The sequence below is a fragment of the Schistocerca nitens genome, chromosome 4, assembly GCF_023898315.1.
Source record: "Schistocerca nitens isolate TAMUIC-IGC-003100 chromosome 4, iqSchNite1.1, whole genome shotgun sequence".
NCBI classification, from domain to species: domain Eukaryota; kingdom Metazoa; phylum Arthropoda; class Insecta; order Orthoptera; family Acrididae; genus Schistocerca; species Schistocerca nitens.
The window spans coordinates 552899232-552916619 of NC_064617.1; the positions used below are offsets into that span (position 1 = coordinate 552899232).

General features: G+C 41.3%; 1 protein-coding gene across 1 annotated transcript in view; it reads right to left on the minus strand.

Annotated features, from left to right (window-relative positions):
• The window catches only part of LOC126251828 (venom carboxylesterase-6-like), a 92755-nt gene extending 79422 nt beyond the window's left edge, over positions 1–13333 (minus strand). Inside the window, exons 1-2 of the mRNA XM_049952490.1 lie at positions 13210–13333; positions 5710–5844 (exon numbers count right to left, since the gene is read on the minus strand). Of these exons, the coding sequence (XP_049808447.1) occupies positions 5710–5844; positions 13210–13260 (186 nt within the window). The 5' untranslated portion in view covers positions 13261–13333. The remainder of the gene's footprint in view (positions 1–5709; positions 5845–13209) is intronic.
• Between the last annotated feature and the right edge of the window lie 4055 nt (positions 13334–17388).

Here is a 17388-nt window from a genome sequence, read left to right on the forward strand (position 1 = left end):
TGAAATTTGGATTGGTTATGCCACAAAATGTTGAATTTAGGGTATTTTATTTCTGATTAGTGTTGACAACGTATGCTTTGATTTGTGGCAATCTACACAGATTTGCGATTCTAGATAATGAGCAAAGCTTACCATGTGATAGGCCTACACTCAAAGCGGGCAACATTTCTTGTCTAGTTGCTTACTTCCTCAGGGTAGTGATTACGGTGTCGGTGACGACCTGTTGTTCGTGACGATGGTTTAGGTTTTTTTTTTGTATTTTGGAGAATATCGGGCTATTGGTTGCCAGCAGATAACAAACCGTCCTGTAAATGTGGTCTTCAATTCCACGTGACAGTGAGCATAATTCACATGCCGCACAATATAACAATGTTGCGACAGGCTAGAATTGTAAATTCATACATATATAACTTTTTCTTCAAGCCGTGATGAAGTGTTGATCAGATGTAGTTACGGTCACTTCAGTTCAATGAGATCTAATAAAATGCACTCATAACTATGAGCAATTTACGTAAAAAATGTAAACCTGCCACATTGGAGGACATTGCCAGATTTGTTTCCTATTCATTTACAGATGTACTAACCTTTGCCAGAGTGTTCTTGTCTTAGTGTAATTTGTCATCAGAGTTCATGTGTTGGAGCACAGTGAACAAGCAACTGCATCACAGGTAAGGGCAGGGAAGTGTTACAGCTCAAGGATGTGTGAATGAACTTCGAAGACGCAGCACCATCAGGTCTGCGTTGCACCTGAGTCACACATCCCTGCTTGACTTCCACTTCCTTGTACAGCAAGTCTGTTTGTTTTATAGTTCGTTGTTGGTTATGTTTTAGGTAGTTGAATTCTCTCGATGTATACCGATGAATTTGTTACAATTAGCACCAAAAAAATAAGTTAAATTAACATCTATCACCAAAGAATTTAAGATACGATACATGCATTATGGATAGTACGCCCTGGCGTTCCTCTCACCTTCGAACAAATTTTTCAGCCTGTACTAATGGGACGTAAAGTTTAAAGAATTTTTCCACATTAACAAGCTTTGCCAGAAGTTAACAATTGATAAATAAAACACAAAAATTCCTGATCCGACTGCGATCGAACTCTCAGGCATTTGTATCCATACCTCTTAACATGTGAGTCATCGAGCCAGAATAGCTTGTATTTTTTTCATTTAAAGTACATGTTTGTTATTTCGAGAAATGTCCAACCTGGCCGAAAAGGTAAAGTGTGAGGATGCAGATAGAGATCTTGCTTAGAGCTGATTGAAAAACAATCTTGGACAACACTAGCAACATTGTATGTGATGTGCCTTGAACCTTCACAACTTAGCAATAGGTTAATGACAGATTCACAGAGTACTTACCTCCAAATTGAAAAAAAGCGGGTGGCATGACCTTTATTATAGACCAAGGACGTAATAAAAATTTTAATCGGTAGCACTGTGATATTTCACTGTATATTTTTCATTTTATTTCCATTATCGCGATTTCTGCATCTGAACCGTTGTCAAGTGTATCGGGGAAAGATATGTGTTTGTGAATTGTGAGGACTCGTCCGACATGAACTGATATTTTTTCCAGCTGCACATGATAATTGCTCAAAGGTAGAAACTGGGGAAATCAAATTACAAAAAGAAACATACCGCCAAGCGCAGGCAGCGATACCTTTCAAAAACTGAAAAATGTGGTTTTTGCCAAAGATGTATCAATTGCAACATTTTGTGAATCAAATGTTCTGTAAAAAGAAGGATCAGTTAGTTCCCACAGGACTAAATTCTTTATTAGTTGTAGCTCAGATTCCGATATTTCTGCAACAACATCAGACCAAAAGCACACACATACTTGCATTTACCATTTTGTAATAGTTGTGAACCATTCCTCGCAAAACAACGTACCCATGCAACTGAAGGCCGTTCACTACTCGTTTGAATTATCGATGCCATCTGTTCCATGACGTTCCCCCTGCATCAACAATATGCTGTTCAAATTTGATGTCATCCTGAGCAGTGGAGCCCATTTTATTTTTTAACTGGAACTATAGTTATGAATACTATACCAGGAGATGGGACCTGGATAAATTGAAAGAACCAGAGGTTGTAGAGTGTTTCAGGGAGGGCATAAGGGAACAATTGACAGGAATGGGGGAAAGAAATACAGTAGAAGAAGAATGGGTAGCTCTGAGGGATGAAGTAGTGAAGGCAGCAGAGGATCAAGTAGGTAAAAAGACGAGGGCTAATAGAAATCCTTGGGTAACAGAAGAAATATTGAATTTAATTGATGAAAGGAGAAAATATAAAAATGCAGTAAATGAAGCAGGCAACAAGGAATACAAACGTCTCAAAAATGAGATCGATAGGAAGTGCAAAATGGCTAAGCATGGATGGCTAGAGGACAAATGTAAGGATGTAGAGGCTTGTCTCACTAGGGGTAAGATAGATACTGCCTACAGGAAAATTAAAGAGACCTTTGGAGAGAAGAGAACCACTTGTATGACTATCAAGAGCTCAGATGGCAACCCAGTTCTAAGCAAAGAAGGGAAGGCAGAAAGGTGGAAGGAGTATATAGAGGGTTTATACAAGGGCGATGTACTTGAGGACAGTATTATGGAAATGGAAGAGGATGTAGATGAAGATGAAATGGGAGATAAGATACTGTGTGAAGAGTTTGACAGAGCACTGAAAGATCTGAGTCGAAACAAGGCCCCCGGAGTAGACAACATTCCATTAGAACTACTGACAGCCTTGGGAGAGCCAGTCCAGACAAAACTCTACCATCTGGTGAGCAAGATGTATGAGACAGGCGAAATTCCCTCAGACTTCAAGAAGAATATAATAATTCCAATCCCAAAGAAAGCAGGTGTGACAGATGTGAAAATTACCGAACTATCAGTTTAATAAGTCACAGCTGCAAAATACTAACGCGAATTCTTTACAGACGAATGGAAAAACTGGTAGAAGCGGACCTCGGGGAAGATCAGTTTGGATTCCGTAGAAATGTTGGAACACGTGAGGCAATACTAACCTTACGACTTATCTTAGAAGAAAGATTAAGAAAAGGCAAACCTACGTTTCTAGCATTTGTAGACTTACAGAAAGCTTTTGACAACGTTAACTGGAATACTCTCTTTCAAATTCTGAAGGTGACAGGGGTAAAATACAAGGAGCGAAAGGCTATTTACAATTTGTACAGAAACCAGATGGCAGTTATAAGAGTCGAGGGGCATGAAAGGGAAGCAGTGGTTGGGAAAGGAGTGAGACAGGGTTGTAGCATCTCCCCGATGTTATTCAATCTGTATATTGAGCAAGCAGTAAAGGAAACAAAAGAAAAATTCGGAGTAGGTATTAAAATTCATGGAGAAGAAGTAAAAACTTTGAGGTTCGCCGATGACATTGTAATTCAGTCAGAGACAGCAAAGGACTTGGAAGAGCAGTTGAACGGAATGGACAGTGTCTTGAAAGGAGGATATAAGATGAACATCAACAAAAGCAAAACGAGGATAATGGAATGTAGTCAAGTTAAATCGGGTGATGCTGAGGGGATTAGATTAGGAAATGAGACACTTAAAGTAGTAAAGGAGTTTTGCTATTTGGGGAGTAAAATAACTGATGATGGTCGAAGTAGAGAGGATATAAAATGTAGACTGGCAATGGCAAGGAAATCGTTTCTGAAGAAGAGAAATTTGTTAACATCGAGTATAGATTTAAGTGTCAGGAAGTCGCTTCTGAAAGTATTTGTATGGAATGTAGCCATGTATGGAAGTGAAACATGGACGATAACCAGTTTGGACAAGAAGAGAATAGAAGCTTTCGAAATGTGGTGCTACAGAAGAATGCTGAAGATAAGGTGGGTAGATCACGTTACTAATGAGGAGGTATTGAATAGGATTGGGGAGAAGAGAAGTTTGTGGCACAACTTGACTAGAAGAAGGGATCGGTTGGTAGGACATGTTTTGAGGCATCGAGGGATCACAAATTTAGCATTGGAGGGCAGCGTGGAGGGTAAAAATCGTAGAGGGAGACCAAGAGATGAATACACTAAGCAGATTCAGAAGGATGTAGGTTGCAATAGGTACTGGGAGATGAAGAAGCTTGCACAGGATAGAGTAGCATGGAGAGCTGCATCAAACCAGTCTCAGGACTGAAGACCACAACAACAACAACTATACCAGGGTGACACCGGTTCCCCTCAGATCACCGAAGTTAAGCGCTGTTGGGCCAGGCTAGCAGTTGGATGGGTCACCGTCCGGGTCTACAGAGCGTTTTTGGCGAGTAGAGGGTATTCAGCCCTTGAGAAGATACTTTACTGAAAAGCTGCGGCTCTGCTGACGAAAACTAACAACGGCCAGGAGCGCGGTGTTCTGACGACAAGCCTCTCCATGTCCACATCCATTGACGCCGGTCGGTAGAGGATATATATATATATATATATATATATATATATATATATATATATGTGTGTGTGTGTGTGTGTGTGTGTGTGTGTGTGTGTGTTTGTGTGTGCAGCGTCAATTTGGAACATGTTCTGAATTGTCAGTCAGCGTCCAGAGAGGCTCGAATGAGCCTGTGTTTAGGGTGGCTGTCGCGCATCGCGGTTTTCCAACAACGCGTGGGCCTTGAGTTCTGTTTCAAGCTGAAACAAAGAACCGAAGATACTCATGAAATATTGGAACTGGTGTATGTCGATAATGCTGGAACTCCGAAGACTCTTTACAAGTGGTATGAGCGATTTAAAATCAGAGATGAGTCGGTAAATAACCAACAAAACTTGGGACGTCCATTAACCAATAAAACAGAAGAAAACTTGGCAAAATTTGTTCGTTCAAACAGGCGATTAACTACTCGAGAGCTTACCATAGATCTTAGCATCTTGCACGAGTCCGTGAAAAGCGGTTTAAATCAACATTTTCAAATGAGACGAGTGAGTGCAAAATTTGCTCCTCTGACATCTGTGTGATGAACAGAAACAACATCGCGTGTCAGTTTGCACGGAGTTGAAGGATTGTCTTCATTCAGATCCTGACTTTATGTCCAAACCTTTAACTGCAGATGAAAGTTGGCGCTATGGGTGTCACCCTGAGACTAAAATTCAGAGTTCTCAATGGGAAACCAATGAATTCCCTCGCCCTAGAAAAGCACTTCAGTCAAAATCGAATATCACGATCAAGCTCATTCTTTTTTTTCCTGTATTGTGTGCATTGTGTTATCAGAGTTCGTTTCAATTGTGAACGCCGAATATTACAGGGCGTACAGAAACGCTTGCGAAAAGATGCTCGAAGAAAGCGGCCAGAAGAATGGTCCAATTGCTTCCTTTTTCATAACGACAACGTGCCGTGCCACACCTCGCATTTGATTCGCCTGTTTTTGGCGGGAAAAATTGTTCCTGTCAGTTGACATCCGCCTTACCAGATTTAACAACATAAATTAAAACCGTGTTTAAAGGAAAATAATTTGACACTATTCCCGACACTCAGAGCACCAAAATGAGCCTTCCAGAAATGCTTACAGTCATGGAATCAACGTTGGAGTAAGTGCGTGTCCAGCCAAAGACAGTACTTTGAAAATACAGTCAAATTCCACGTAATCGTATTACTTTGCTTCTTATAAAACTATTCGCCGTAATTTTGAATACACTTGACTGTATACATTCAGGTAGAGTGACTTTAACGGAATCGGGATCCACAAACTAATCTGTCTAACTCTTGTAATTCACCTGGAAACGCAGGTCGCCCACAGGTGGTTCGGCGTACGGGATGCCCAGGAAGGCCGTGTAGGACGTGTTGTAGACGCTCGCGGCCGTGGTCCCTCTCAGCGTGCCCTGCTGCACTGTCACCAGCACGTCGTCACCCTGCAGTAACGTCACATCATTTCAGTTAACTGAATACACGAGTTATATCAAATATTACTTTTTGTATTTACCAAAGATGAATCATTATGATATTGCTATTCACTGTGCATGGCTAGCGTTTCGTAAGACTGCGCTCAAACCTCATGATTACAAGAGCCGTTCCAACCTTCAATTGATTTCTCGAATGACAAAATTTTCATGCTTACAGCCTCCTAATCTTGTTCCAGTTTTTTAAAAAAATGCAGGATATATAAAAAGTCAGCAACAAGTTGGTTCAAATGGCTCCAAGCACTATGAGACTTAACATCTGAGGTCATCAGTCCCCTAGACTTAGAACTACTTAAACCTAACTAACCAGAGGACATCACACACATCCATGCCCGAGGCAGGATTCGAACCTGCGACCGTAGTGGTCGTGCGGTTCCACAATGAAGCACCTAGAACCGATCGGCCACAGCGGCCGGCCAGCAACAAATGCTAGAAAATCCCGAAACACGTTGAAGATGCAACACAGTATACAATGGTTAACTCCATTTCAATGTGGTGTACCCTTTAGTAGTTTTAAGATTTCCTTTATTTATTCTAAGAACTAGTTATGGGGCACACTTACACACCACCCCAACATCTGTTAACAATATTCTGCGCCGAATTTTCCAGAATTATCTGGTACACGGGAAAAATTAAAAAAGTAAATACTTTTTTAGCATTAATGTATGCCGGCCGGTGTGGCCGGGCGGTTCTAGGCGCTACAGTCTGGACCCGCGGGACCGCTACGATCGCAGGTTCGAATCCTGCCTCGGGCATGGATGTGTGTGATGTCCTTAGGTCAGATACGTTTAAGTAGTTCTCAGTTCTAGGGGACTGATGACCTTAGAAGTTAAGTCCCATGATGCTCAGAGCCATTTGAGCCATTAATGTATGCAACTTTTATAAGAAAACTGCATTTTTATTTTCACTCTATCGAATGAAAATATGATGAACTCAAACAGAAATTAAACATTGTTTCCTGAAAGAGAGTTTTGTAGCAGTAGGATATTTTTTTTTAAAATTCAGCAGCAAGACCTATTGAACAATCTGATTCTTATTCTCATCTTTTTTGAGACTGTTATAGTCTTTAATGCGTGTGACACCTCTTTCGCAACATAGTTCACAAACAGCTTCTGAATTTTTCCCTCTCAGTTTTCTAAGTAGAATCATTCTTCCAAGCCGAAGGATCATTGCCGAAGTTGGTGCTCACAGAAATTCACCAGAGTAAAATTTTTCAATCAAAAGTCTGAAAAACAGGAACTCTATCGTTGCAAAATAAGAAAAACTCCTTTTGGTGTATATTATACCTGCTTTACCCAGTATTCATTTCCGTCTACCTGCAGCCTAATTTCAACCATATTTGTCTTAACTGCTGTTGGAATATAGCCGTCAAATAACGACAGACAAAATTTCGGGGAATAAGTACCAGAGATGGCTGCGTAATGTTTTCGGTACGACCTTACTGATATTCGGATCTGTATTCTCTTAATATGTCAGTTAAGGGTTGAATATGAAGTTATGTACTCACAAGTTGGTTTAATTTTTTCTGATGACAGAAACCAGGTTCATATGCATATTAAATCAAGGAAAATAATGTTCTTCTTAAAAAGTAATTTTCAGCAGGTATAACTGAAATTAAACAGCTGTGTCATCAATACGTAAAGCGTACCCAATTTTCCAAATAGATGTTTTGCATAGAGGTTCTAAGTATTTCTATTCAAATAATTTTGTAAAACTTCCTGTATATCATTTACCTTAAATAGCTTTTCAATACAGCGGGAATTCTTGCTCACAATTGCCTGAATCACAGATCATGATAATATTATATTTAAACATGGATTTTGGTATATCAGTTTGAGATTAATAGACTTCGACACCATTTGTCCAATCATAATGACAGTTGACACATAAACGTATTTTTGCATGAAGCGGGTTTTTATGCTATCCACTTTGCTATAACTAGCCCCGAGGAGGCGTTGCAGCATGGGATTGCTCTGGCTGTGGCATCTTCGGGGATTGCACAGACGCTCCTTGGCGGAGGACGCAAGTTGCATTCGGCTTTCAAGCTGCCATTGAAATTAAGTGTATCTGTAGATCCTCTTTGCAGCATTGGGAAAACATCTGGACTGGTATCTATATTAAAAACACGCCAAATCATCATTTGGGAGGAATGTAACGTGGTCCACATGATCTGAGCTGTAGCATTACGGCATGCTCTGCAAAATTTTCGAAGCGATCAACGTCAAAGGGACGGAGGTCTGATGTTGCTTGCCGTTCATTTCCGTCAAATTTTGCCCGTCATTCCACGATCAGCAGCAGTAGACGAGCTGAAGGCATGCCTGAAGAATTTGACTCTCTGGAGACATGTGAAACACGTTTGGATATGGGAAGCCACAAACTTTCGTTTCCTCCTGAAACACAGGTGATATCGTTCCCACCGAACGACTGTCTAATTCAGTTATCAGTTGAAGATCTTGGACAGAATGTTTTTCCGAACATCGCCAACAACTTCTGCAATCATGTTTGGCAATACGAGCGAGCTATCTTAGCTTCAAAGAATCATGAGTCGAATTAATAAAAAGATTCATCTGAAATTTCCTGGTGCGATTAGGAAATACAGATTCACCGACACAGTTACAGAAGTGCATCAAACCATTAACTATCCAATAGAATTTCTCAATTCATTGGACCTTCTGGAAAGCCACAGCATATATTAAGGTTAAAAGTTGGTTCACAAATATTGCTCTCTCGGAATCTCAGCAAGCCAAAGTTGAGCAACGGAACCAGAATTTCTGTGAAAAACTGATGCTGAATGTGACTGAAGCAACAATAATTAACGGCAAATGTAAAAGAGATGTGATGATTTCGCGCATTCCACGGTTCCCACTAATCTGTCTTTCACATTCAAACGGCAACAGTTTCCTGTGCGTCTTGCTTTCGCGATGATAGCCAACAAAGCTCAAGGGGAGTCACTGTGCATTGCTGGATGAAATTTAGAAAACCCATATTTTTCCCATGGTCAGCTACATATTGTTTGCTCTATTGTAGGAACTCCAAAACTCTATATGTCTGCACTCTAAATGAGGAAACGAAAAAAATACACTGTATCCACTCGCGTTATACTAAATGTTGGCATTACTACAAATTATTTTAAGTTGGTTAAGTTTTATAGTCAATGGCGTACCCGAAAGTACTGTTCATTCAAGCGATTATCAATAGAAATGTGTAAACAGTTGGTCAGTTTATACCAATAAAAATAATGTAATCTAATCAGTATGAGCTACCTATCGTTTTTCCATATTTGTCTACGAGTTACAGATTCTAGATGACATACAGATCGCTCTATTTTATATATAAAGAGGTAAATAAATATGCACAGGTATGGCAATGCGTGCCGGGTTTCGTTACTGTTGCAGCTCTCCATGCTACTCTATCCTGTGCAAACTCCTTCATCTCCCAGTACCTACTGCGACCTACATCCTTCTGAATCTGTTTAGTGTATTCATCTCTTGGTCTCTAAGATTTTTACTCTCCACGCTGCCCTCCAATACTAAATTGGTGATCCCTTCCTGCCTCAGAATATGTCCTACCAACCGATCCCTTCTTCTAGTCAAGTTATGAAACAAATTTCTCTTCTCTCCAGTTCTATTCAGTACTTCCTCTTTAGTTATATGACCTACCCATTGAATCTTCAGCATTCTCCTGTAGCACCACATTTCGAAAGCTTCTATTCTCTTCTTGTCTAAACTATTTGTGGTCCACGATTCACTTCCATACGCGGCTACACTCCATACAAATACTTTCAGAAACTACTTCCTGACACTTAAATCTATTCTCGATGTTAACATTTTTCTCTTCTTCAGAAACGCTTTCCTTGCCAGTGCCAGTCTACATTTTATATCTTCTCTACTTCGACCATCATCAGTTATTTTGCACCCCAAATAGCAAAAGTCATTTACTACTTTAAGCGTCTCATTTCCTAATCTAATTCCCGTAGCATCACCCGATTTAATTCGATTACATTCCATTATCCTTTAATTCGATTACATTCCATTATCCTTTCAAGACACTGTCCATTCCGTTCAACTGCTCTTCCAGGTCCTTTGCTGTCTCTGACAGAATTACAATGTCATCGGCGAACCTCAAAGTTTTTATTTCTTCTCCATGGATTTTAATTCCTACTCCGGACTTTTCATTTGTTTCCTTTATTGCTTGCTCAATATGCAGATTGAATAACATCGAGGATAGGCTACAACCCTGTCTCACTCTCTTCCCAACCACTGCTTCTCTTTGATGCCCCTCGACTCTTATAACTGCCATCTGGTTTCTGAACAAATTGTAAATAGGCTTTCGCTCCCTGTATTTTACCCCTGCCACTTTCAGAATTTGAAAGAGAGTATTCCAGTCAACATTGTCAAAAGCTTTCTCCAAGTCTACAAATGCTAGAAACGTAGGTTTGCCTTTCCTTTATCTATTTTCTAAGATAAGTCGTAGCGTGAGTATTGCCTCACGTGTTCCAACATTTCTACGGAATCCAAACAGATCTTCCCCGAGGTCGGCTTCTACCAGTTTTTCCATTCGTCTGTAAAGAATTCGTGTTAGTATTTTGCAGCCACGGCTTATTAAACTGATAGTTCGGTAATTTTCACACCTGCTTTCTTTGGGACTGGAATTGTTATATTCTTCTTGAAGTCTGTGGGTATTTCGCCTGTCTCATACATCTTGCTCACCAGACGGTAGAGTTTTGTTAGGCCTGGTTATCCCAAGGCTGTCAGTAGTTCTAAAGTAATGTTATCTATTCCTAGGGGCCTTCTTTCAACTTAGGTCTTTCAGTGCTCTGTCAAACTCTTCACGCAGTATCATATCTCCTATTTCATCTTCATCTACATTCTCTTCCTTTTGTATAATATTTTTCCTCAAGGAAATCGCCCTTGTATAGACCCTCCATATACTCCTTCCCCATTTCTGCGTTCCCTTCTTTGCTTAGAACTGGGTTTCCATCTGAGCACTTGATATTCATGGAAGTGGTTCTCTTTTCTTCAAAGGTTACTAACAACTAAAATTTGGAAATTATATTAATAAAAGATACCGTAACGTAATTCACATTGATAACATTGACTAAATATTTACATTCGCTTAGCAACAGTAATTCAGTAGCTGATTGAAATGTGTTTTATATAGCAATTAAATTAATGGAAAATTATATTGATTTACGCCATGAGAGTCTACACGTTTCTGCAAATAATCTAGTAAAAAAACTAAAGATTAAATTCCGAATAACAGCTCAAAACCTGTTGATGGCTAGGGGTCGCGAGCGATTCAGTATGGAAAAGGTAATCTGTGTCTAAAGCAAAACCGTTTACACTCTTCCAGATTATTGTTACTCGTCGTATGACAAATGGAGCCGTTGAAACAAAGATGTTCTTTTTGGTGAATGGGTTTATGCAGCGTGCTTCGAAGAAGTTCATCCAGCTTCACAAGACTATATCTCCTACAAGTATAAACAAAGAAACTTGAGGTGAATTTTAACTTTTGCAAAGGACTACAAAGTTGTTATTTTTCGAAGAACCATTCGAGATGTGGTGCTACAGAAGAATGTTGAAGATTAGATGGGTAGATCGCATAACTAATGAGGACGTATTGAATAGAATTGGGGAGAAGAGGAGTTTATGGGACAATTTGACCAGAAGAAGGGATCGGTCGGTAGGACGTTCTGAGACATCAGGGGATCACCAATTTAGTATTGGGCAGTGTGGAGGGTAAAAATCGTAGAGGGAGACCAAGAGATGAATACACTAAGCAGATTCAGAAGGATGTAGGTTGCAGTAGGTACTGGGAGATGAAGAAGCTTGCACAGGATAGAGCAGCATGGAGAGCTGCATCAAACCAGTCTCAGGACTGAAGACGACAATAACAACAGCATATATATTACAAGCATGTACGAGTACACACAATACTGAGGTATATTTTACAATTACTTTTAAGATCAAAGTTCTAATTTCACTTCCATTGGTACTGGGACTCAGTTCGAAGCGTGACTCATCACTAAGTGGAATTTTACTTCCATTAATTGAGATTCCAGGTCGAAGACGTGTGTGGGGACGATCCAAACTGAGTAGGGATTCCAGTCTGTCACCAGTCATATGTCCCGCCAGCTGGGAGTAATGGTCTGGGGTGACTGTTCTTTTCGTAGCAGGATCCCTTTGGTTCTCATCCTCGGTATCCTCTCATCACGGCAGTACGGTGACTATATTCTATGCCCCGTTTTGTTGCCCTTCATGTCAAGCCATCCTGGGCTTACATTTCTCCAAGATGGTAGCCGCCCGCAAACGACTAGAGTTGGTTCTCGTGCTTGCCGAACCCTACCTAGGCCAGTAAGTTCGCCGGATCTCTTCTCAGTTGAGGACATTTGGAGCATTAAGGGCAGGGCATTCCAACCAGCTCGAGATTTTCACCATCTAACTTGCCAGTTGGACAAAATCTGGCACGATAATCCTTACGAGGACACCCGACACTCAACTAATCTTTCAATCAATGCCGAGCCGACTACCTGCCTTTTTTTTCTTAGTTCTTGCTCACATGTAAAACTATACTAATCTTAAGGAAACGTTAGAAAACTTCGAAGGAACGAACAGGAGTACAAGTAGACGTTCTTGTAACCCGTTCAGGAACCAATATTAAAAACACTGAGGCGTTTAGTACCGGTTTAACGACCTAAAACTTAGTGGTACACACTGACTACATATTTTTTCTCCGTAAATACTACAGTATAGCGTAAAACATAGATAAGCCAGAATATTAAGATATTTCGTTGGAGTAAAAAGAAATCAGAAGCAGCTGGTAGTCCTACATTTAAAAAAAGGGTATTCTGACACGAGACATAAATCTGGGACTTCAGACTGGTTAAAACATACGTATTATGCTGGAGAAAATAATACATGTTTTAGAATGAGGAGATGCGAAAGCTGATAGCACACCATTTAGCAACGAAAGTAACTGAGACAAGGCGTATGCCCACACTTAGACCCGGCATTTCGAACGGTCAAACTGACTGATGAATATTCAATACTTGCGGACACGTATCAGAAGCTCATTGATGCAAATCAGGAGAGAGGGAATACAATGAATACTGGAATATTATTGTCTAATCGATAAAGGCCTTTACAAACCATAGTTCTGTAAAGATTCATTTTACACTCAAGGGTTCTACAAATCTAAATCTGTTTCGAAGAGAGCGGCTTGTTGATATTAATGCAGATTGTTCTTGAATTACTCTGCTAATCTTCAAAGTAAACATTATCGTCGGTGAGATACCACTGAAGGTAGGAATTTACTTACCTTGACCGTGACCACCAACAAGAACAGCAGAAGAACACACAAAGGAGACATTTGGACTGAACGCCGGGCTGCTGTACTCCGAGACTCAACTGCCTTACAACTGCAGCACGAGGTATTAGCCACGTCTCCAGTAAGCAAGTCGCTGTACAAAGGTTACCTAGTTAACAGGTGGAGGGAGAAAGCGAAGGCGTACAGCGTCCATTGTACCCAGTCACTGTATCTACAGTATCAGTTTTCATGAAAATACTTAATAAAGCGTTTTAAATGTCGAGTGGGTTGAAGAAGGTGATTAAAATGGGAACAGCTGACAACGCCTTTACAGTCCAGATAATAAGCATTAACTAGATATGTGCTTCCACATATGCCAACGTCTGAATCGTAGCACTGTAGCACCGAAAATTACGTGTAGATATTACAAAGTGGTCATACACGGAGTGTTCCCACAAACACAGCGTGGATTTGTGGGAAAAAGGTCTGCTGGATAGGACGAAAAAAGTGGTATTTTGAAAAGAATGGAAATGACGTACTATATAACCAAAGATGGCAAAACTAAATATCCAAGAAGCAACTGATTGTGACTCGTTCCACACAGACAAAACATAACACGTTCAAATCTAGTGCTAGAAAAGGAAGTCTCGAGTGCATTTTTAACACCTGCTTCCTTACTGCATCATACTTCAATTTAATTTCATTCGAGAACTTATTATTAGTCAAATCTATGCAAAAAATGAATTTCATTTCGCTTTTGCTTTGAGATATTGTTATTTTTTCTATTACGAAACAAACGCACTTATACACTGTGGTGCCAAAAGTCATAGGATCATGATATGTACATACTCACTTGGGCAATAGTACCGCGTACACCAGGCATAAAACAGCCGTTTAGGATATGTCATTTGTACACAGATGATTCACGTGAAAAGTCTTCCGACGTGATTGTTAGTGCACGACGGGAGTTTACAGACTTTGAACGCGAAATGGTAGTTGGAGGTCATGCGTGGGACACACCGTTTCGGAAATCTTTTGGGAGTTCAATATTCCGAGATCCACAACGTCAAGAGTGTGGCGAGAATATCAGTTTCACGCCTTACCTCTCACCAAGGACAATGAAGTGGCCGACGCCCTTCACTTAACGACCGAGAGCTGAGGCGTTTGCGTACAGCTGTCAGTGCTAACAGACAAGCAACACTGCCTGAAATAACCGTAGAAATCAATGTGGGACGTAGGGCGAATATATATTAGAAAATCGTGGCATAATTCGGCGTCAATGGACTGTGGCAGCAGCCAACCGACGCGACTGTCTTTGCTAACAGCACGACATTGCCTGTGCCGCCTCTCCTGGGCTCGTCACCTTATCCGTTGGACTCTAGACTGCTGGAAAACTGTGGCCTGGTCATATGTGTCCAGATTTCAGTTGGTAAGAGCTGATGACAGGTTTCGAGTGTGGCGTAGACACCACGAAACCATGGACCCAAATTGTCAATAAGCCACTCTGCAGGATGTCGATGGCGGCAAATGGTGTTAGCTGTGTTTACATGGGATAGACTGGGTCCTCGGTTACGTTCAGCTACCACAATATTGTTCGCGATTGGTTTGAAGAATATTCTGGACAATTCGAGCAAATAATTTAGCCACCCAGCTAGCCCGATATGAACGCCACGAAACATTTAAGAAACAAAATCCGGAGGACATTTCATACACAAATTCTGCAATGGCAACACTTTCGCAATTATGCCGGCTATAGAGGCAGCATGGCTCAATTTTTCTGCAGGGGACTTCCAAAGACTTGTTGAGTCCATATCACGCCAAGCCAAATGAGATCCGACCCGATATTAGCAGGTATCCCATGATTTTCGTCACCTCAGGGCATTATTCCATACTTATTGCAGATGATGACGTGAAAGCCATCTCTTATCAAATGGTTCAGATGGCTCTGAACACTATGGAACTTAACTTCTGAGGTCATCAGTCCCCTATAACTTAGAGCTACTTAAACCTAACTAACCTGAGGATATCACACACATCCATGCTCGAGGCAGGATTCGAACCTGCAAACCTGCGTAGCGGTCGCGCGGTTCCAGACTGTAGCGCCTAGAACCGCTCGGCCACCCCGGCCGGCCCATCTCTTATCCTTATTTATATAAAACAAACCAAAACACGCTTAAATCTCAGATATCGAAAATTATTCGTGCTTATTCAAACTTAATGGGACATTAAAGTTAGGAGGTCCTTACTTTTTCTTTTTTTTTTTTTTTTTACTTTTTTCCACCTTTTGTGCTCTTCTACTACACTGCAGACCCCTAACATTTCTGCTCCATGAACGTGACACGAAACAAACGTTAAACTAGCATGAATGGAACTACATGCATGTCTATGAAAATAAGTAGCATTTCAGCACATTCTCACAAAGTTGCCAAGAGTAACTAGTAGTTTGGAGTGATATGAGGTACTGACGGAAGTAAAGCTGTGAGGTGGGGGGGGGGGGGGAGGGAGGAGGCGGGGCATCGTGCACCATATCATCATTGTATCTCTGCTTCGTTATCAGCACAAAGAGCACTACGTCGAACTGTATCCCCTAGAAGGCTACAGGACGTGGTCGGCCAGACCTGCCTACTGTCGCGCCTAGGTTCCCCTGTACTCATTATGATTTCGCCCAGTAACACCACTGCTGCTCCAGTTCTTAGCCTTCCCTCCGATGAATACACTGCTACTCGTTTTGCTGTGATTTCTTTCACCTCGTTAAGCGAATAAGAGTCGACGATGTTTAGAAGTTACCTCTACCCCCGTACAACTCCTAGACCCACTCTCTGCCAACGTCTGCTAACAAAGAACATTAAACCATGGATACAGTAATTTTAGACCGTTTTCACGGTTACTATCGTGCGGTTTGCCAAGTGGCGACACTGTATCCGAAAATTAAACCAGGATACTAGTGACAATCACACGTGGCCCAACACTTTAGACGACTTACACAGATTTTATCTCTGGTAATCCCTTCCCAAACAGATGTCGAGATTCATCTCACCACATTCTACGAGTCGCAAAACCTGTAAGATATTTGTTGTGATCAAATAAGGGCCTCTGACACTAGCGAATTTCATGTCGTCGCCTGACATCTCAAATTATTGTTCCTGTGTTTTCTTCATGCCAAAAGCTGACACTTACTACTAAAGCTTAGCAAGATTGCTATCACTCTAATGAATCACTTACGCGAACCTCTTCTCCACATATTTGTTGCCCATGATGCTCGTTACCCTAGAAATGACAAAGTATGGACTGGTGCTGGAAGCTTTCTTGTGTAGTTGCCGTGCAGTGTGCCAACGGTCACATAATGCCTCCACAATGGCATCAGATAAAAAAGAATTTCTTGAGGACTTCGTAGTCTAACACCTCAGACGATGGCACGCGTCTAACACATAAGGACATATAATACCACCTATCAGCCCAAAAATACCCTGCACCCAATCCTATCGACTCCATGGAAATACACAAAGACCCAGATAAGAATAAAATCTTCTCGGTTTTCAAGCCACTTCAATCTGAATAAAATTCTCGAGCTTTCGATGGCCATTTCCGCCATCACAGTCAGGAGTACAACAAATGACCGTCAGGCTGTTTTAGGCGCTGCTCTTCAGCTGAGGGACATTTCAAGTATACAGGAAGATATTTAAAACAATATAAAGGAGAAAACACGGCGGAAGAGAGATATAAAAAGGGGGAACACAATGGAAGAAAACATACAAAAAGGGGTGACTGTAAAATGGAGAGAAAAACTAAAAAAGTATTTTACACACAAACAAACACACTGTAAGGATTAAAAGATACAAGGTGGAGTACGGCCAGAGCATGAAAAGTCACAGAACGATTAAAACAGCCACGTGGAGAGGGAGGTGGTGGGTGGCAGATCCTTCAGGTGTAGTGGAAGTACCTGGCCTGATGTGATATGGGTGGGGGTGGGGGCAGAAGATAAGGTGAGGTGTAGCAGTGGAGGTGGCAGCTGAGGCATACGTGAAGGCAGGGGCAGGAAGGGGAGCCATTGCAGGTGTGGAGACTAGAGCAAGGGAGTAGAGGTGTAAGTAGACAGCAGGGGAGGAGATGGGGAATGCATGAGAGGGAGGAGGGGAGGCGAGATGTAAGTGGGGAGGCCAGAGTCGGCACTCCAGGAAGTGATAGTGGAAG